The following is a 15,219-nucleotide window of genomic DNA, read 5'->3' as shown; positions in this document are numbered from 1 at the left end:
CATAAGTAAAAAGTGTGCAGGTCTTTCATTTTGAAAATCAGTGCAAAATGCAGATACGTGCTAGTCTGAAAATGACCCCACATAATGAGTAAATGGTAAGACTTCAAATCATTTACATGATTAATATTTTACAATCCTAATACAAGTCTGATTTTTATGCTTTTGGACAATTCCTTGTGTGAGCTGAAAGACAGGCTCTCTCATCTCAATAAACGGATAGAATTATGTAGCCAGTAGTATGCACATAATAAATGAAGAGGATCCAGAAAAAGAGAAGTAAAATGAAATGGAATTTGAAAAAGTTGATGAAGAAATAAAGCCTTAGTAATCTAACATAAAAACGATCAGGGGAACTTCTTACCAGGTTAGAGAAGTAATTATTTTATTTGCCATGGTTCCCCTAATGTATCTGTAATGTGTATTAACTACTTTTTAACAGTATGTACAACACTGGTAAAGATAAAGCAAACACAGTGCAAGTTAATGCAGTATTGTACAAGGAATTTCTATTAATCTGAGTTCCAAGTCTTTGTTCTGCATCAGCTAGCTCTAAAATCATATCCTGTAGAGCAAGGGTTTGACTTTTCTCTGCTAGCAAAGAACTCAGCCCAGCTTTTTCAACAGGCTTAGTCTGAACTGCAATCTTCATGTTCTGTATCTCACCGGCCACCTTGCCCAAACCTTTTTCTAGACTGCTAAACTGCTGCTGTAAAGTTTCCAGGGATGTATGTGTTTGCTTTGAATGTGTTAGTTGTTCTTTCACTGCAACTAAAACAGGATCAGTTATTACAGGAGAACTTCTGCTTTGCATGGTGAAGGAATCCCCAGCTTTGATCGCCTGTGGTACTACAGATCCTGTGTGCACAAGGTTTCTCAGGTTTACAATGAGGTCACCAAGATCCTTCTGTTGTAATTGGTGGATGGAGGCTTGTTCATGGATAGCGTCCTGTAAGCTGGCTGGTCCCTTCTGTGCCTCCAGGACTAGGGATTTCAGCTCTTGCAGTCTCACTCGGTTTATGTAGGTGGAACCCAGAACTCCGATGACAGCACCCAGAACTGAACCAATGATAGACCAGTTTTTGGTTTTCTCTGCTCTTGATCTCTCCTTTTCATGACTCTCCCTCACGGCTGCAGAGAAGAGAGAGAATTTTTCACGTTCAGACTCCTCTGCATTTACATGTGAGGTTCGGAGTCTCTTCTCCTCCTGTAAAAAGACACAAAAAAAAAAAAAAAAAAAAGACTGAAGCAGAAAGGGAGTAATCACATTTGCCCACTTATAATCAAATAATTAAAAAAAAAAACAAAAAACCCCAAAAACAGTAAAGCAGTTGGGTAGACATAATATGGTTAACTTCACTTATACAGGAAATAGTAAGAACAGAATGGCAATATATCAGAGAAAATGTAAAAATACAAACATTCCTCTTATTGCTTCTACACTGATTACTGTGCTTTCAGCTGATACTGGACTATTCTGTAGAGAGATGTCAAATCTGACAGAAACAGATCTTGCCTCCTGAAGACAAGCATTGGCTTCATTAAATGGCTAGCATGGATCCCGAGTCTAGCCACTACCTGTTACCACTGCATGACAATTAGGATACCCCCTATCCTGCCTCCAGGGCTGCCAATACTCTTTGAAGCATCCACAAGCCAGGCCAGTTCAGGGAGCAGAGCACAGACACAGAGTCACCATACTGGCTCATCTTATATTTGCTAAGTGCTTGCATGAATCATATTAACATAAGATTAGGTTTGCATCCATAGCACTAGTAGCAAATACACAGTTAAGATGGATTTATGTCAAACTTTCTTTTTACTATTGAGGAACTGAAGCATAACAGCAGACCACATGAGAGAATGCTCAGTGGAAACAGGCCCTAGATTATACCCTCATTAGCGTGCAACAGATTTTGTGAGTCTTGGTGATTGATTCTTTTGGGGGCTAGTGCCCAGTCTTGTCCATGGTGTGAAGCAGTTTTTAATAGCACTTGCAGGCCGATACAGTGTTAACCCACAATTGGACGCGCGTTTGACGCGCTAGCTTTACCCCTTATTCAGTAATAGCTTTACCCATTATTCAGTAAGGGGTAAAGCTAGCGCGTCCAATCGCGGGTTATCAGTGTGCTCCGGCGGAGCGCACTGTACTGTATCGGCCTGCAAGTGCCCCTCCCCTCCTCCCGGAGCAAGGCGCGAAAGCAGCCTTGCTCCGGGAGGAGGGGAGGGGGGACTGGCAGTGTAAAGCGACGAAGCAACTTACTTTTTTTTTGCAGCCCTCCGGAGGAGACGGCCATCAGCAGAAACGGATCGCTGCTCCCGGCGAAGATGGACGCCTGCACGGGGGAAAGCGGCCCCTGTGCGTGCAATTGGCCGCTCAAGACGTGATGTCACATGCCGTGACGCCAAACGTCGTGACGTCACGTCTTGAGCGGTCAATTGCACGCACAGGGGCCGCTTTCCCCCATGCAGGCGTCCATCTTCGCCGGGAGGCAGGGGAGGGGAGCCGCGATCCGTTTCTGCTGATGGCCGCTCAAGACGTGACGTCCATCTTCCTGAGCAGCTGGAGGCAGGAGAGGGGAGCCGCGGTCGCCTTCGCCGATGTCCGGATGGGGGGCTGCAAAAAGTAAGTCGCTTTATACTGCCAGTCCCCTCCCCCCTCCTCCCGGAGCAAGGCTGCTTTTCGCGCCCTGCTTCGGGAGGAGAGGAGGGAGGACTGGTAATCCCGAGCGTAGGATTGCCCATCCTCTCCCCTCTCTCTCTTGCAATTTTTTTTTTCGCTTTTTTTTTTGCTTCGGGAGGAGGGGAGAGGACTGGGGCTGCCCCGGAGACCGGCACCCATGGACGCGGCCAGGGCAGGAGAGCGGGGGCTGGGGGAAAGTTTGCCGCCTACCCTTACCCCTGCCTCTAACGCAGGGGTAAGGGTAGGCAGTAAGTCAGCAGGTTAAACGCGTGGCAAAACGGCAGGGTAAAAAAGGGATAGTCAGGGCGCGCATTACTGGATGGTAGGGAATAGCTAATTCGCTCGTTTACATGCAATATACATGCCGCGTGCGGAAGGGGTTGCCTGGGGATTTTAGGACGTGATAGGAGTAGGTTAAAGGGGATAGTGTATCGCAGGAAGGGCTAACGCGGCCGGAAGGAGTAGAACACGAGTTAGGAGCGGGGTAAACGCGGCCGCACTTTACAGTATTGAGCTGAAAGCTTGCACTTTTTTTTTTTATTTTTTTTATTTGCCACTTTCCTCCTGTTCCTTTGATTCTGCAAGCTCATTTGGAAGAAGGGCTGGGATCCTGGAACCATGAGTCTTTATTCACAATTACTTGGGGAATTTTTTCTTCCCCCTCCCTATAACATGCCTAATCTGATCATTGCAGTGATAGCCCTGTGCCAGCTGGAACCCTGCAATAATGAGCCTCGAATGAGGCCAATAGGTGTCACCCCTGAGCGATAACCTTCTGTTTCCTCTTCCCCCCCCACTCCAGAGCTATGAATGCTGCCTACTCAGCATCCCTAGCCACAGTTGACCCAGAGACTGAACTGGGAACCTTCCGCATGGCAATGTACAGCACTGCCACCAAGTCAGTCCATGATTTTTGTTTTACTGCATTGAGATAAAATATTCTGATGATGGCTTCTGGCCTGGAACTGGAATCAGGAAGTCCCCCCAATGATCTGTGAGTGCACTCCAATTACAATAGCTTCAATTTTCTTAAGAGAACGATGACAAACAAATCTTTTTAAAAAGCATTAAGTGACAGCCTTCAACTCCTTCAGGTACAAATTTAAGTGGGCTACAAGTTCATTCTCTATACTCTTGGGCTATCCTATGCATTGCCAGTTCCTCATTAACCTGTTTACAGCATGTATTTTTCTAAAAAGCAACAAAAGTGAAGGGTTTACTTTAAAATTATGCTTCTCCTCTGATAAAGATTTTCCAATTTTCATAAGCATTTCTCCAGCTATGAATCTAAATGGAGAAATTACTTACCTGATAATTTTGTTTTCCTTAGTGTAGACAGATGAACTCAGGACCAATGGGTATAGTGTACTCCTGCTAGCAGATGGGAGACTGAGTCAGATTTCAAAGCAGACGTCAGTCTACATATACCCGTGCAGGAAGCTCTGCTCTTCAGTATTCTCCCCGAAAAGCTATTGTGGATATATGTGTGCTTTAATAACTTGGTTAACTTTATTAACTAGGACTGGTTCAACTGATTTCCAGATGGAGACCGCCAGTGCACTCAACTGCCGTCACCCGGTAACTATGGGTGTTTTGAACTAGGGGTAATACCTGGCTTACCCGTGCTTGTCTTGTTCTCGGGGCTTGTCACCCGAGATTCCCGGGCAGCCGTGGCCGGGGTGCTGAGTCCATCTGTCTACATTAAGGAAAACAAAATTATCAGGTAAGTAATTTCTCCATTTCCTAGCGTGTAGCAGATGGACTCAGGATCAATGGGATGTACAAAAGCTACTCCCAAACAGGGCAGGAGGCTGCCAGAGGCCCACTTAGTACTGCCCTTGCAAAGATTGTGTCCTCCCGGGCCTGGACATCCAGGCGGTAGAACCTGGAGAAGATGTGTATGGAGAACTACATTGCCGCCCGACAGATCTCAGTGGGCGACAGCGTCTTGGTTTCCGCCTAGGACACTGCCTGGGCCCTTGTTGAATGGGCCTTGACTTGCAGAGGTGGGGGCTTCCCTGCCTCTATGTAGGCCGCCTTGACTACTTCTTTGATCCAGTGGGCTATGGTTGCCCTCGAGGCAGATTCCCCCTGTGAAGAATGAATAGGTAGTCAGTCTTTCGCACAGATTCCAATCTTTCCAGGTATCTTACTAGGAGTCTGCCAACGTTTAGATGGCGAAGAAGGCGTGAGTCTTCCAAGTCCTTATGTTCATCTGGAGATGGCAGCGAGATGGTTTGGTTTAGATGAAATTTAGAAGCCACCTTCGGTAGAAAGGAGGGGACAGTGCGTAGCTGTATGGCTCCCGGTGTGAACCTGAGGAATGGTTCCCGACAGGATAGCGCTTGAAGCTTGGAGATGCGACGGGCTTAACAAATTGCCACTAAGAATGCAGTCTTCAAGGTCAGGAGACATAGTGACAGACCTTGGTCTGAAGGAAGTTCCTGCTAGGAAGTCTAGTACTAGATTGAGATTCCATAGAGGTACCTTAATGGTGGTCAGATTTGTTTGACCCCTCTCAGGAAGCGGGAAACATCTGGATCGGTTGATAGGCTGATGCCATTCACTTTAACTCTGAAGCAGGCCAGCGCGGCCACCTGAACCTTGAGGGAGTTGAGGGACAGCCCCTTCTTCAAGCCGTCCTGCAGAAATTCCAGGATCATGGGAATTTTGACTGTCCCCGGAAGTATCTTGCGGTCTTCACACCAGGCTTCGAATACTCTCCATATTCGTATGTAAGCTAGAGATGTGGAGAACTTGCGTGCTCAGAGCAAGGCGTCAATCACTGCCTTAGAGTATCCACTTTTCTTCAGGTGAATCCTCTCAAGGGCCAGACCGTAAGAGAATAGAGTCGGGTCTTCGTGGAGGATTGGTCCTTGCTGGAAAAGGTCCCTGTGTGGAGGTAGGCACAGAGGGTTCCCCGCAAGAAGTCTTTGCATGTCTGCGTACCATGGCCTTCTTGGCCAGTCCGGGGCCACTAGAAGTACTAGTCTCCTATGGTGTTCTATCTTGCGGATGATCCTGCCCAGTAGTGGCCATGGGGGAAAAGCATACAGCAGGTCTTCCTGTGGCCAGGTCTGGACGAAGGCGTCAATTCCCCGGGATTGCGGTTCTCATCTGCAGCTGAAGAACTTGGGAACTTGGGCGTTGGACTGGGTTGCCAGTAGATCCATGGCTGGGATTCCCCAGCAGTTTACTATCAACTGGAAGGCTGTGGTCAACAGCATCCATTCCCCTGGGTCTAGACTCCCTCTGCTGAGGTAGTCCGCAGAGACATTTGTCTTTTCCCGCGATGTGTGAGGCTGAGATGCCTTGCAGGTTTGTTTCCGCCCACGCACTGAGGGGGTCTATTTCCAGGGACACCTGTTGGTTTCTGGTTCCTCCCTCGCGGTTGATGTAGGCAACTGTAGTGGCGTTGTCTGACATGACTGACAGACTCACCCCGGAGTCTGTGGCTGAATCATAGACAGAGGCTAGTCTGACTGCTCGGGCTTCCAGCCGGTTTATGTTCCATCCCGCCTCTTCCTTGTCCCATTGTCCCTGGGCCGTCAGTTCCTGACAGTGGGCTTCCCACCATCGCAGGCTCACATCCGTGATGAGCAGGATCCAGTTTGGTGGGGATAGTTTTGCTCCCTTGCTCAGATGGTCTTTCTGTAGCCACCAATGGGGCTGGGTCCGAACCTCTGCTGGTAGCTGGAGATGAATGGAGTAGTTCTGGGACGTCTGGTTCCATTGTGACAGTAGGGAACGTTGTAGTGGGCGTATGTGGGCCCTTGTCCATGGAACGACTTCCAGGGTTGATGTAATGAGACAGAGGACTTTGAGGTAGTCCCATACCTTGGGGCGAGCATAGTTCAACAGTTGTTGTAGCTGACCAATCAGTTTCCTTCTCCTTGGGAAGGGGGGGAGGGGGAGGTGACTGACAACCTTGTCTTGTTTGGTGTCAAACCATACTCCCAGGCACTCTAGCAACTGGGAGGGCTGCAGACAGCTCTTGGCTGTGTTGACGACCCACCCGAGATTCTGCAGCAGATTCTTGACTCTGGTGGTCGCCTGGTGACTTTCCTCTGGAGATTTTGCCCTGATCAGCCAATCGTCCAGGTAAGGATGAGCGAGGATTCCTTCTTTCCTCAGTGTTGCCGCCACTACCACCATGATTTTGGTGAAGGTCCGAGGGGCGGTAGCTAGTCCGAAGGGTAGCGCCCGGAACTGGTAATGATTGTCCAGTATCACAAAACGTAGGAAGCGCTGATGGTCGTGATGGACCGGGATGTGGAGATAGGCTTTAGATAGATCCAGTGAAGTCAGGAATTCTCCCGGCTTTACTGCCCTTATAACTGAGCGTAGGGCTTCCATGCAGAAGTGTGGTACCCTCAGGTAACGATTAATGGTCTTGAGGTCCAGGATGGGCCAGAACGTTCCTTCCTTCTTGGGCATGAAAAAATAGATGGAATAGTGACCAGTATTTTGTTGGTGCGTGGGCACTATGGTTATCGCCTTTAGGCTGAGTAGTTTGTCAGTGTGGTTTCCACTGCCGTTCTCCTGGAGAGGGAGTGGCACAATGATCTCACAAATTTGTCTGGAGGGATGCTGTGGAAGTACAGATAGTATCCCTCTCGAATGATGGTAAGGACCCAATTGTCAGACATTATCTCGATCCATCTTTGGTAGAAGAGGGTAAGTCTGCCCCCTATGACTTCTTTCTGTGGATGGGTCTGCTGATTCTCATTGTGGGGTGTGGCTGGAGCTTGTACCTGAGCCTGCTCCCCTCTTGTTGTGTCTGTTCTGAAAGGACTGAGACCTGCCTGCGGGGTGAGATGCTTGGTAGTATGTGTTCTTGTATGGTCTAAAACGCTGGGCTCCTCTGAGGGAAGGAGCACTGGTTTCTTTTGTTCCTGTCCTCCGGTAGACGAGGTACTGGAGATTCGCCCCATTTGTTGGCTAACTTCTCCAATTGCTTCTGAACAAGAGGGATCCTTTAACAGGCATTCTCGTGAGGTTCGCTTTGGAGGTTGCTTCGGCCGCCCAATTTTGGAGCTATAGTTGTCTTCTGGCTGCCACTATGGAGGAGACGCCCATGGCTGAAGTGCGCAGTAGGTCTGAGGTCACATCCGTGAGGAAGGATATCACCGGTTCTAATGTTTCACCGGACGTGGTTGCGTCTCTAGAGAGAAGCAAGCAGGCACGTGTTACTATGGTGCAGCAGGACACGATTTGCAGGGTCATTGCTGCTACAAAGGACTGTAGGATGGCTTCCTGGCATCTGTCCTGGGCATCCTTGAGTACCGCTCCTCCTTCGACCGGGATGGTTGTGTGCTTAGATATTGCGCAGACCATAGCGTCCACTTTTGGGAACCGTAGGAGTTCCTTGGCCGTGGGTTCCAGGGGGTATAGGGCTTCTAAGGCCCGTCCTCCTTTGAAGTTGGCCTCCGGGGCATTCCATTCCAGGTCAATCAGTTGTTGTACAGCCTGCAACATTGGGAAATAGCATGAGGCCTGATGGAGGGACACCAAAACAGGATTAGTCTTTGACTCTGCTGAGGTATCCGTGCCTGGAATGGACAGCATCTTCAGGGTCAGAGACACGCGAGCTGGTAACTCGTCTTTGGAGAAGAATCGCAGCATGGTTCGGTAAGGTTCCATCCCTGGCGGGATTTGCCCTTCCTCCAGAGAGTCAGTCTGGTCCCCCGAAGTGTCTGTATCTCCTGTAGGGAGGCTCTTGCCTAGGTGGGGCACGTCTCGAGAGGTCTGAGAAGTGCTTGGAAGATCTTGTGCTTCTGGTGGAGACTGGGACTGTGTCGCAAGCAGTACAGATTGCGCTTAGACAAAGGTTTGCTGACCTTTGAAGAATTCCGCCCAGGAAAAGTCCCTGGGTCCATATTGAATCCCAGCGGGTTTATAGTGGAGGTCCCAGGGGTGCCTTCCTGTGTAGGTGCTGACTCGGAGATACAGAGGTCCGGGGTACTTTCGTTAATGGATCCAGAACTCTCTACTGACTGTGGGGGGGCCTTGCTTAGGTTCCCCCTGAGCCTCTTCTCACTGCTGGCATAGGGCGGAGGCCACTTCAGGTTGCAGTCTGGGCAGAGGGCTTGTCCCTTGGCCTTCTTGGCAGGCGGTGCCATGATTTGTGCTCGTGAAGTGACTCAAAACTCGTCTGTGCAAGTTGGTGCGTGTTGGGAGGCTTAGTTGTGCGCTCCGGGTGCGCTATGTGCGTGCGGGATGTGCACACAGGTTACTAGTTTGTGCGCCTGGCCGAGATGTGCGCGCCGCTGTGCGCATGATGCTATTTGTGCACTCGGGCCGTTTGTGCGGGCTGCTGTGCACCCGGCACAGTTATGCGCATCGCTGTGCGCAGAAGCCGGTTGTGCGCACGAGTCAGTTGAGCGGGCAACAAGGCGATCAAGGGGGGGAAATGGCGCCGGTGACCATGTGGACAAGATGGCGACCCCCCCCCCCCCCCCCCCGAGGGTCTCCTCGTGCGTGGACCCTTGCACCGGATCGGGGTCTAGCTCTGATGGAGCTGCTCAACCTGATTTAACAGACACCAGAAGGGATGATCTGTGCAGCTATTCGAGCCACAGAGACCGGAGACTTAGAAGAGGTTTCTACCTTACCTGGTCTCGGCATTTCCCGATCTTGTGCCGGGCAGCCTCTGTCTGCGGGGGGGAAGAGGGAGTTACCTTCACCGCCGCACTCGATTCTGCACCCGCTGCCTCTCAGCCACTCTGGGGACTAAGTCCACGCCGGGAACCGGCTACTGGACTGAGGCTTGCCTCTGAGGGATCTCGGAAATCACCTCAGGAATTTTTGACTGGGGGAGGGTCCCTTAGGCATCACCGTAGGAGAGCGGGGCTCATCTTCTTGAGGTAAATTTTCTTTCTTCTTTGTTTTAGATTGCTAACACTATTCTAGTGTGTGGATGTGCCCCTATCTGCTTTAGGAGACGAAGAAATACTGAAGAGCAGAGCTTCCTGCACGGGTATATGTAGGCTGACGTCAGCTTTGAAATCTGACTCAGTCTCCCATCTGCTATCAGGAGTACACTATACCCACTGGTCCTGAGTCCATCTGGCTACACGCTATGAAATGCACATTAATAGCTTTTCCAGTTTCAACATCTCAAGCAGGTTATTTTGGTAAAATTAGGGTGTGTCTATGGGAAAAAGATTTAGTAAATCCAACAGGCTATGAAATCTTTGAAGCATCAAATCTATTCATCAGTATAATGTAAACCCTTTATTTTTACTACCATTCTTAACATCTTGCATTAAGGCCTGCATTTGACATTGCCGTGTGGTGTTCCTCTAGGGCCAATAATCATCAACTAAGCGAGAAAGTAACTTTTTTCAGTCTGCCTGTTTTAAAAGTCTGGGAGTGCAAACAGTTCTTGTCCATTTTCCCTTACCTGTAACAATCGATGTTCTTGTGTTGCCAGTTCCAAGTACTGGGTGTCTTCTCGTGAGACTCTGTCCAAACGATCCCGAATCTCCTTCATCTTAATTTGTAGGGCTTCTACATTATCACGAGCCTCTCGGACAATCCCACGAGCTACCATAAATGCCTTCTCAGCCTGAATTAAGGAAAACAAATAGACCACTAACTACCTAAAGAAGTATATTCTTAAACACTCACTGACCTATAAGAAAAACTTGACTTGTCATTTGTTTTAGAATAGTTAAAGAGGTGTTGAACTACAGATAGAAAGTACTTACCTCAGTCACTTTTCCCTGTGCTTCTCGAACTTCAACCAGACCAACAAATTCTTCATATCTGTCCCACCAATATGTGGCTGAGGAAGATATTCTTTGCAGAGAATTTCTCCCCAACGCCTTCCCCGCTTCTGTCCATCGATGTAGAAAGCCCCCAGTACTGTCTATTAGAGACTCACCACCAGGCCCCTTGGGAGCTGAGGCACTGTAAGTCCTTAGTACAAGTAAGTGGTTGTTGTAGTTACGTAGCAACAGACACCGAGGAAATTGTACACCATGGGTCACAACAGATGTAGTACCACTAAGCTTCATTGTTTTCGCGTCCAAAGGTCTAACAGCCTTCACTGGATTCACCGTAGGTTACAATACCTTTTATTAAACCAACTGAGGAATTACCAAAAATTGTGCATTAGCTCCTAAGATCACACAGGTTCCTTCTTCGGATAAATCCATAAACAGGAGGTCGAGAAACACTGTTTCACAGAAAAAAAAAATTAAATTAGGCCTGTTAATTTCATGCATTAACATTCTGTGAAATCTTTTACTCTACTGTGCAGAGTCAAAGAAATTCACAAATGTTACATCGTAACAATAAGTACAATGGGAAAAAAATAACTACCATATTTACCATTCAAAAATGCTTGTTTTCAGTAAGATTAACTACTATCTAACATTTATATAAGGCAACCAGATGAACCAAAAAGAAATTAATCACGTCTGGATACCTGTAACGCAGATTGAAAAATAAATCCAACTGGTGACTTTAGTTCATATGATCACTGTCACTACCCCTATGTACGCCCAGAGTTTTGGTCTAACACTGTTTCCCAACCTTTTCCAGCTCAAGGCACAGTTACATAAACAAAAACAATTTGTGGCACACCAGACTCCTACCCCTGCTCCTCGTCTTTCCCCCTCCGCACAACACACACCTCATTGGTCCCAGCACATTATTAATGTGCTCTTGGCCTCCTCCAATTGCCACCAGCAGCAGGGCTGGTGCAAGGGTCTGGAGCACCCTAGGTAGAGCAATGTAACACTGCCACCCCCCCCCCCCCCAAAACCCACCCTGAGTTGAATGTGCCCCTCTTACAGTGGTATAGTCATATTCTCTCTCCCTCCCACCTAGCAGCCCAGAAATTCTTTCCTACAGCCTCCTTTCACCTGCGGGCCATGAGTCTGCTTCCTGCCACTCATGTGCACCCAAATGGTCCTCAGTGGCAGTGCACATGTGCATAGTCATCTGCGGGTGAAGCATTATGGTTTTTGTGACTCACTCCCAGACACTGATTTTTTTTTTTTTTTAAATGAGGTACAAGATGGGCTCTGCAGCCGCGACATACCTGAGGACCTGCTGTAGCACACCAGTTGGGAAACACTAGTCTAACACAACCATAACGTAGAGTTTTAAGCCTTTAGTCTTTCTGGATATCATATACCAGTTTGCTCCCTGGATTTCTGTACTAGCATCAAAAAATAATGCTAGAAATTGGTACTGTGGACATGTATTTTGCTCTATTTACGTTCTTGAGCATAATTCGGTTATATCTTCATATGCCACATATATATATATAGTTTGCATTTAATTTTAATTTTCTGTATATCTATACTCTAATTGGTATTATTTGGGATTAGAAACTTTTTAGTTTCATAGTTCATGTACTCATTTGCAAAAAAGGTATCACTTCTGATTCTATTTTAAGGGTAACTATCACAACCCTTGATTGAGAGTAGTAACTATAAAACACAAATTAAGTAGAATCTTTTCTGGTGTGACACTTACATATTTGATATTGGAAATCAAACTTCCATTTCTCTCTTCTGTATTTGCCCCCTAGCAATGTAGGAAAAACCACAAATGTGTGAGATAAAGGATAATTTATCACAAAGTATTTAAGAAGGCATCCATTAAAAAAACAAAACAGAAAGAAGGCATTACTGCAAAATATGCAAGCTTTAGCATGAAGAAATACCTGGAAAACTGAATAAGTACACTCCACATAAGAATTATATATATATGTGCATATATAAATAAAATTCTTATGTGGAGTGTGTATATATATATATATATATATATATATATATCTGCATTTCACACCTCTATATTATATATATCCTCTATATATTATAGAGGATATATATTATTATATATATCCTCTATATCATATATATGCAGCAGTTGAGAGACTTTTTATAAGTTATTGCTATACAGGGCCATATTGTACAATAGCAGCTAATAAAATCTGAAAACTGAGGTTTCCAAAATGCTAGCATGTGACAGCTCCATACAGCTTTACTGTCTGTCAAATTATGCCAAACTATGCCAAAATTATGTCAAATTATGCCAAACTTAACAGCATTACCCATCAGATTCCTTTTTCCTCTGGCCCTGTCCCATTTGCACTAGAAGGAAACAGGAAGCTAATCTCAGTGTAACTGTGACTAACAGCCAGCCAAGCCCTGAAGTGCAGTGATTTTAAACTCGGGGAAGAGACGTACCCATATGTAGTTTTGTGGAAAGTGCTCTCTAAAAAAATATATATATCAACTGTCAGCTAATTTTACAAGTTATTGAAGAGCACAGAAAGTAAACAGCAAGAAAGGTGACAAAAAAAAAGGCAAAAAAAATGCCTTTAAAAATAATTTCATGTTGGTAAAATCATCATGACTGATATGATATTTGTCTTTGGAACCCTGGGAGGGCAAGCTGTGAAGCTACAGTGCTCAGGAATCAAGGATGAAATTTGGAATAGTAAATCTGGAGGAGCATACAATGGCAATCAAAACTTGTGTCTGTAAAAATGTTAGGGTAGCATTAAAAATCGGTCACTGAAAAAAAATATTTTCATATGTTGGCAACACTGACAGGACCTTTCCTCCCCAGTAAGGAATAATATGCCCCAATATTAGGAGTCCTTGGTTCTGCAAAATGCTCTTAAAAGTCTTAAAAGTCCATTTTATCAGTTCCCAAATATGACCCTCAAAACTCCAACAGATGTTATTTACAGGAAATCCCCACTGCATATAAGATATGCTTAATCATTTGATTTCTGTACAGATCTTTATATTTGAAATAGCCTGAAAACCTGATGTGATGGGGGTATCATGAATCAGATTTGGGTAACTAGGTTTGGTTTTTTGGGTTTTTTTTAATTTAACTTCACAACTATTGGGCCAAACCTTCCCAAACGAAGACCTAGAGTCATCATTTTGCTATAAATTTCACATAACACCAGAGATAAAAAGGGGCATGGTTTGGGTCATTTTCAGCTTTGCATAGGTATTTAACTGCAACATGCATTAAAGTTTATCACACCCACAATATTTTCAATTTGCAAGCTGAGAACTGCCCAGACAGGCATCTCCACGTTTTGGCCCGCTCCTGGAGAGAGGAAGAGGGGCTCTTTATAAACCTCTTATATAAGTAAACTATTTATACCACTGTAGGAGGGTCAATTAGTAACTCGAGGTGAGGTTTTGGTGCTGGTCTAGGCTTTGATCGAGATTACATTGTACCAATCTAATCTTAGTGTACCTTTAATCACTCCAAATCAAGTCAAATCTGCACTGATGTGTTCTCTGCTGTTTGTTCCTGACTATGCATATAAAATAGCCCCCCCTCCAAAGCCTAAACCTGCACCAAAACCTCACCTAGAGTTACCAGTTGACCCTCCTACAGTGGTATAAAAAGTTCACTAATGTGTGTGCTTCCCCAGAGGTGCTCTCTTTCTCTCTCCTCTACTCTCCCCTAACCCCCTCCTGCCTGAAACGGGATTTGCCCTATTTACCTCAGATCCTGTTTCAGGCATATCGCACAGCATAACACCAGGGGAAAAGGTGTAGTTATTTCCAGCGTTAAAATGTGTTATGCTATCTCACGGAACATTAAACACCCCTCATTTTCATAAACTCTGCCCAAATTCCTCCCTTTTGACTAAATGTTAAAAATTTGCATATGCATCTTGCTGTGTGATAAATAATGCATGCGTTATGGCCCTAATGCCCGCGATAAAGCCCTAACCGATTTGATAAATGAAGCTATAAGGGCTTTATTTACTAAGGCTTTTGTCTAAGGGGGGGGGGGGAGGGGGCGCTTAGTAAAGGCGAAAATTTAATTTGTTACAATTAGGCTTCCAAAAACATGAGGACCCTGTCAAATACTACACAGGAAAATGTCCAACACTGAGTTTGGGGGGGAGGGGGAGGGGGAGGAGGAGGAGGAGCAGCAAAGGGAAAAGGACGCGACAGCAGCACTACCCCAGTTCTCTTTACCTGTGACCATGTTCCGCAAGCCGGGTGTCAGGGCCGAAGCCGAGCACTATCCGGATGGCACTTCCGCAGCACCTGACAACCTTTCACCCACCCATGGTGCTTAGCGCATGGAAGGGCAAGGGAGCGAGGAACGCACACCAACCCCCATTACACATAACTCCTCCTCTAGCGCTCAGTCTGCGCGAGGAACTTTCACGAGCTCACCCCGACACCTACGCAGCCTTGAACCAGAGCCTCGTTCTCTGATTGGCCGTGCCGCCCATAGCGGAAATACAATTGGTCAGGCGCGAACCCAGACGTCTATTTCCGGTGCGATCGCGGCGGGACTTTTTTTTTTATGCAGAGAGTGTGAGGAGAAGTAACTGGCATTTTCATCATGTCTGGGAGAGAAGGTGTGTTGAGGGCTTGTATGAATCGTTTCTATAGTACTGTACAGATGGGTGTGAGACAAGAGAGCTTGATGTACAAAGTCTTCCTTCCGTGCTGTTTCTTGTTATGTATCTTTACCGCCGTTATTGTAAAGGAAGTAGGGCAGGCCTGGCCCGGTCCCGCTTCTAC

General features: G+C 46.6%; 1 protein-coding gene across 2 annotated transcripts; it reads right to left on the bottom strand.

The window, feature by feature from the left end:
• Window positions 1-360: 360 nt before the first annotated feature.
• On the bottom strand, window positions 361-14,926 carry CCDC51 (coiled-coil domain containing 51). 2 transcript variants are annotated; one of them, XM_029601108.1, is made up of 5 exons: window positions 14,662-14,926; window positions 12,173-12,223; window positions 10,393-10,862; window positions 10,086-10,250; window positions 361-1,204 (listed from the first exon to the last, which is right to left on the bottom strand). In XM_029601108.1, the coding sequence occupies exons 3-5, from the start codon at window positions 10,699-10,701 to the stop codon at window positions 422-424; spliced, it is 1,257 nt and encodes a 418-aa protein (XP_029456968.1). In that variant the 5' UTR covers window positions 10,702-10,862; window positions 12,173-12,223; window positions 14,662-14,926; the 3' UTR covers window positions 361-421. The 2 variants fall into 2 exon arrangements, with proteins under 2 accessions (XP_029456968.1, XP_029456969.1); XM_029601109.1 differs by lacking the exon at window positions 12,173-12,223.
• Between the last annotated feature and the right edge of the window lie 293 nt (window positions 14,927-15,219).

The sequence above is a fragment of the Rhinatrema bivittatum genome, chromosome 4 (genome assembly GCF_901001135.1).
Source record: "Rhinatrema bivittatum chromosome 4, aRhiBiv1.1, whole genome shotgun sequence".
Lineage (NCBI taxonomy): Eukaryota > Metazoa > Chordata > Amphibia > Gymnophiona > Rhinatrematidae > Rhinatrema > Rhinatrema bivittatum.
Note: the sequence above shows the minus strand (reverse complement) of the source record. Positions and strands in the feature narration are given on the sequence as shown.

Coding starts and splice junctions, on each gene's coding strand:
- CCDC51 (XM_029601108.1), bottom strand. CDS start 10,701: ATGAAGCTTAGTGGTACTACATCTGTTGTGACCCATGGTGTACAATTT. Junction 10,251..10,392: donor CACAGGGAAAAGTGACTGAG/GTAAGTACTTTC, acceptor TCCTTAATTCAG/GCTGAGAAGGCATTTATGGT. Junction 1,205..10,085: donor AAGAACATCGATTGTTACAG/GTAAGGGAAAAT, acceptor GTCTTTTTACAG/GAGGAGAAGAGACTCCGAAC.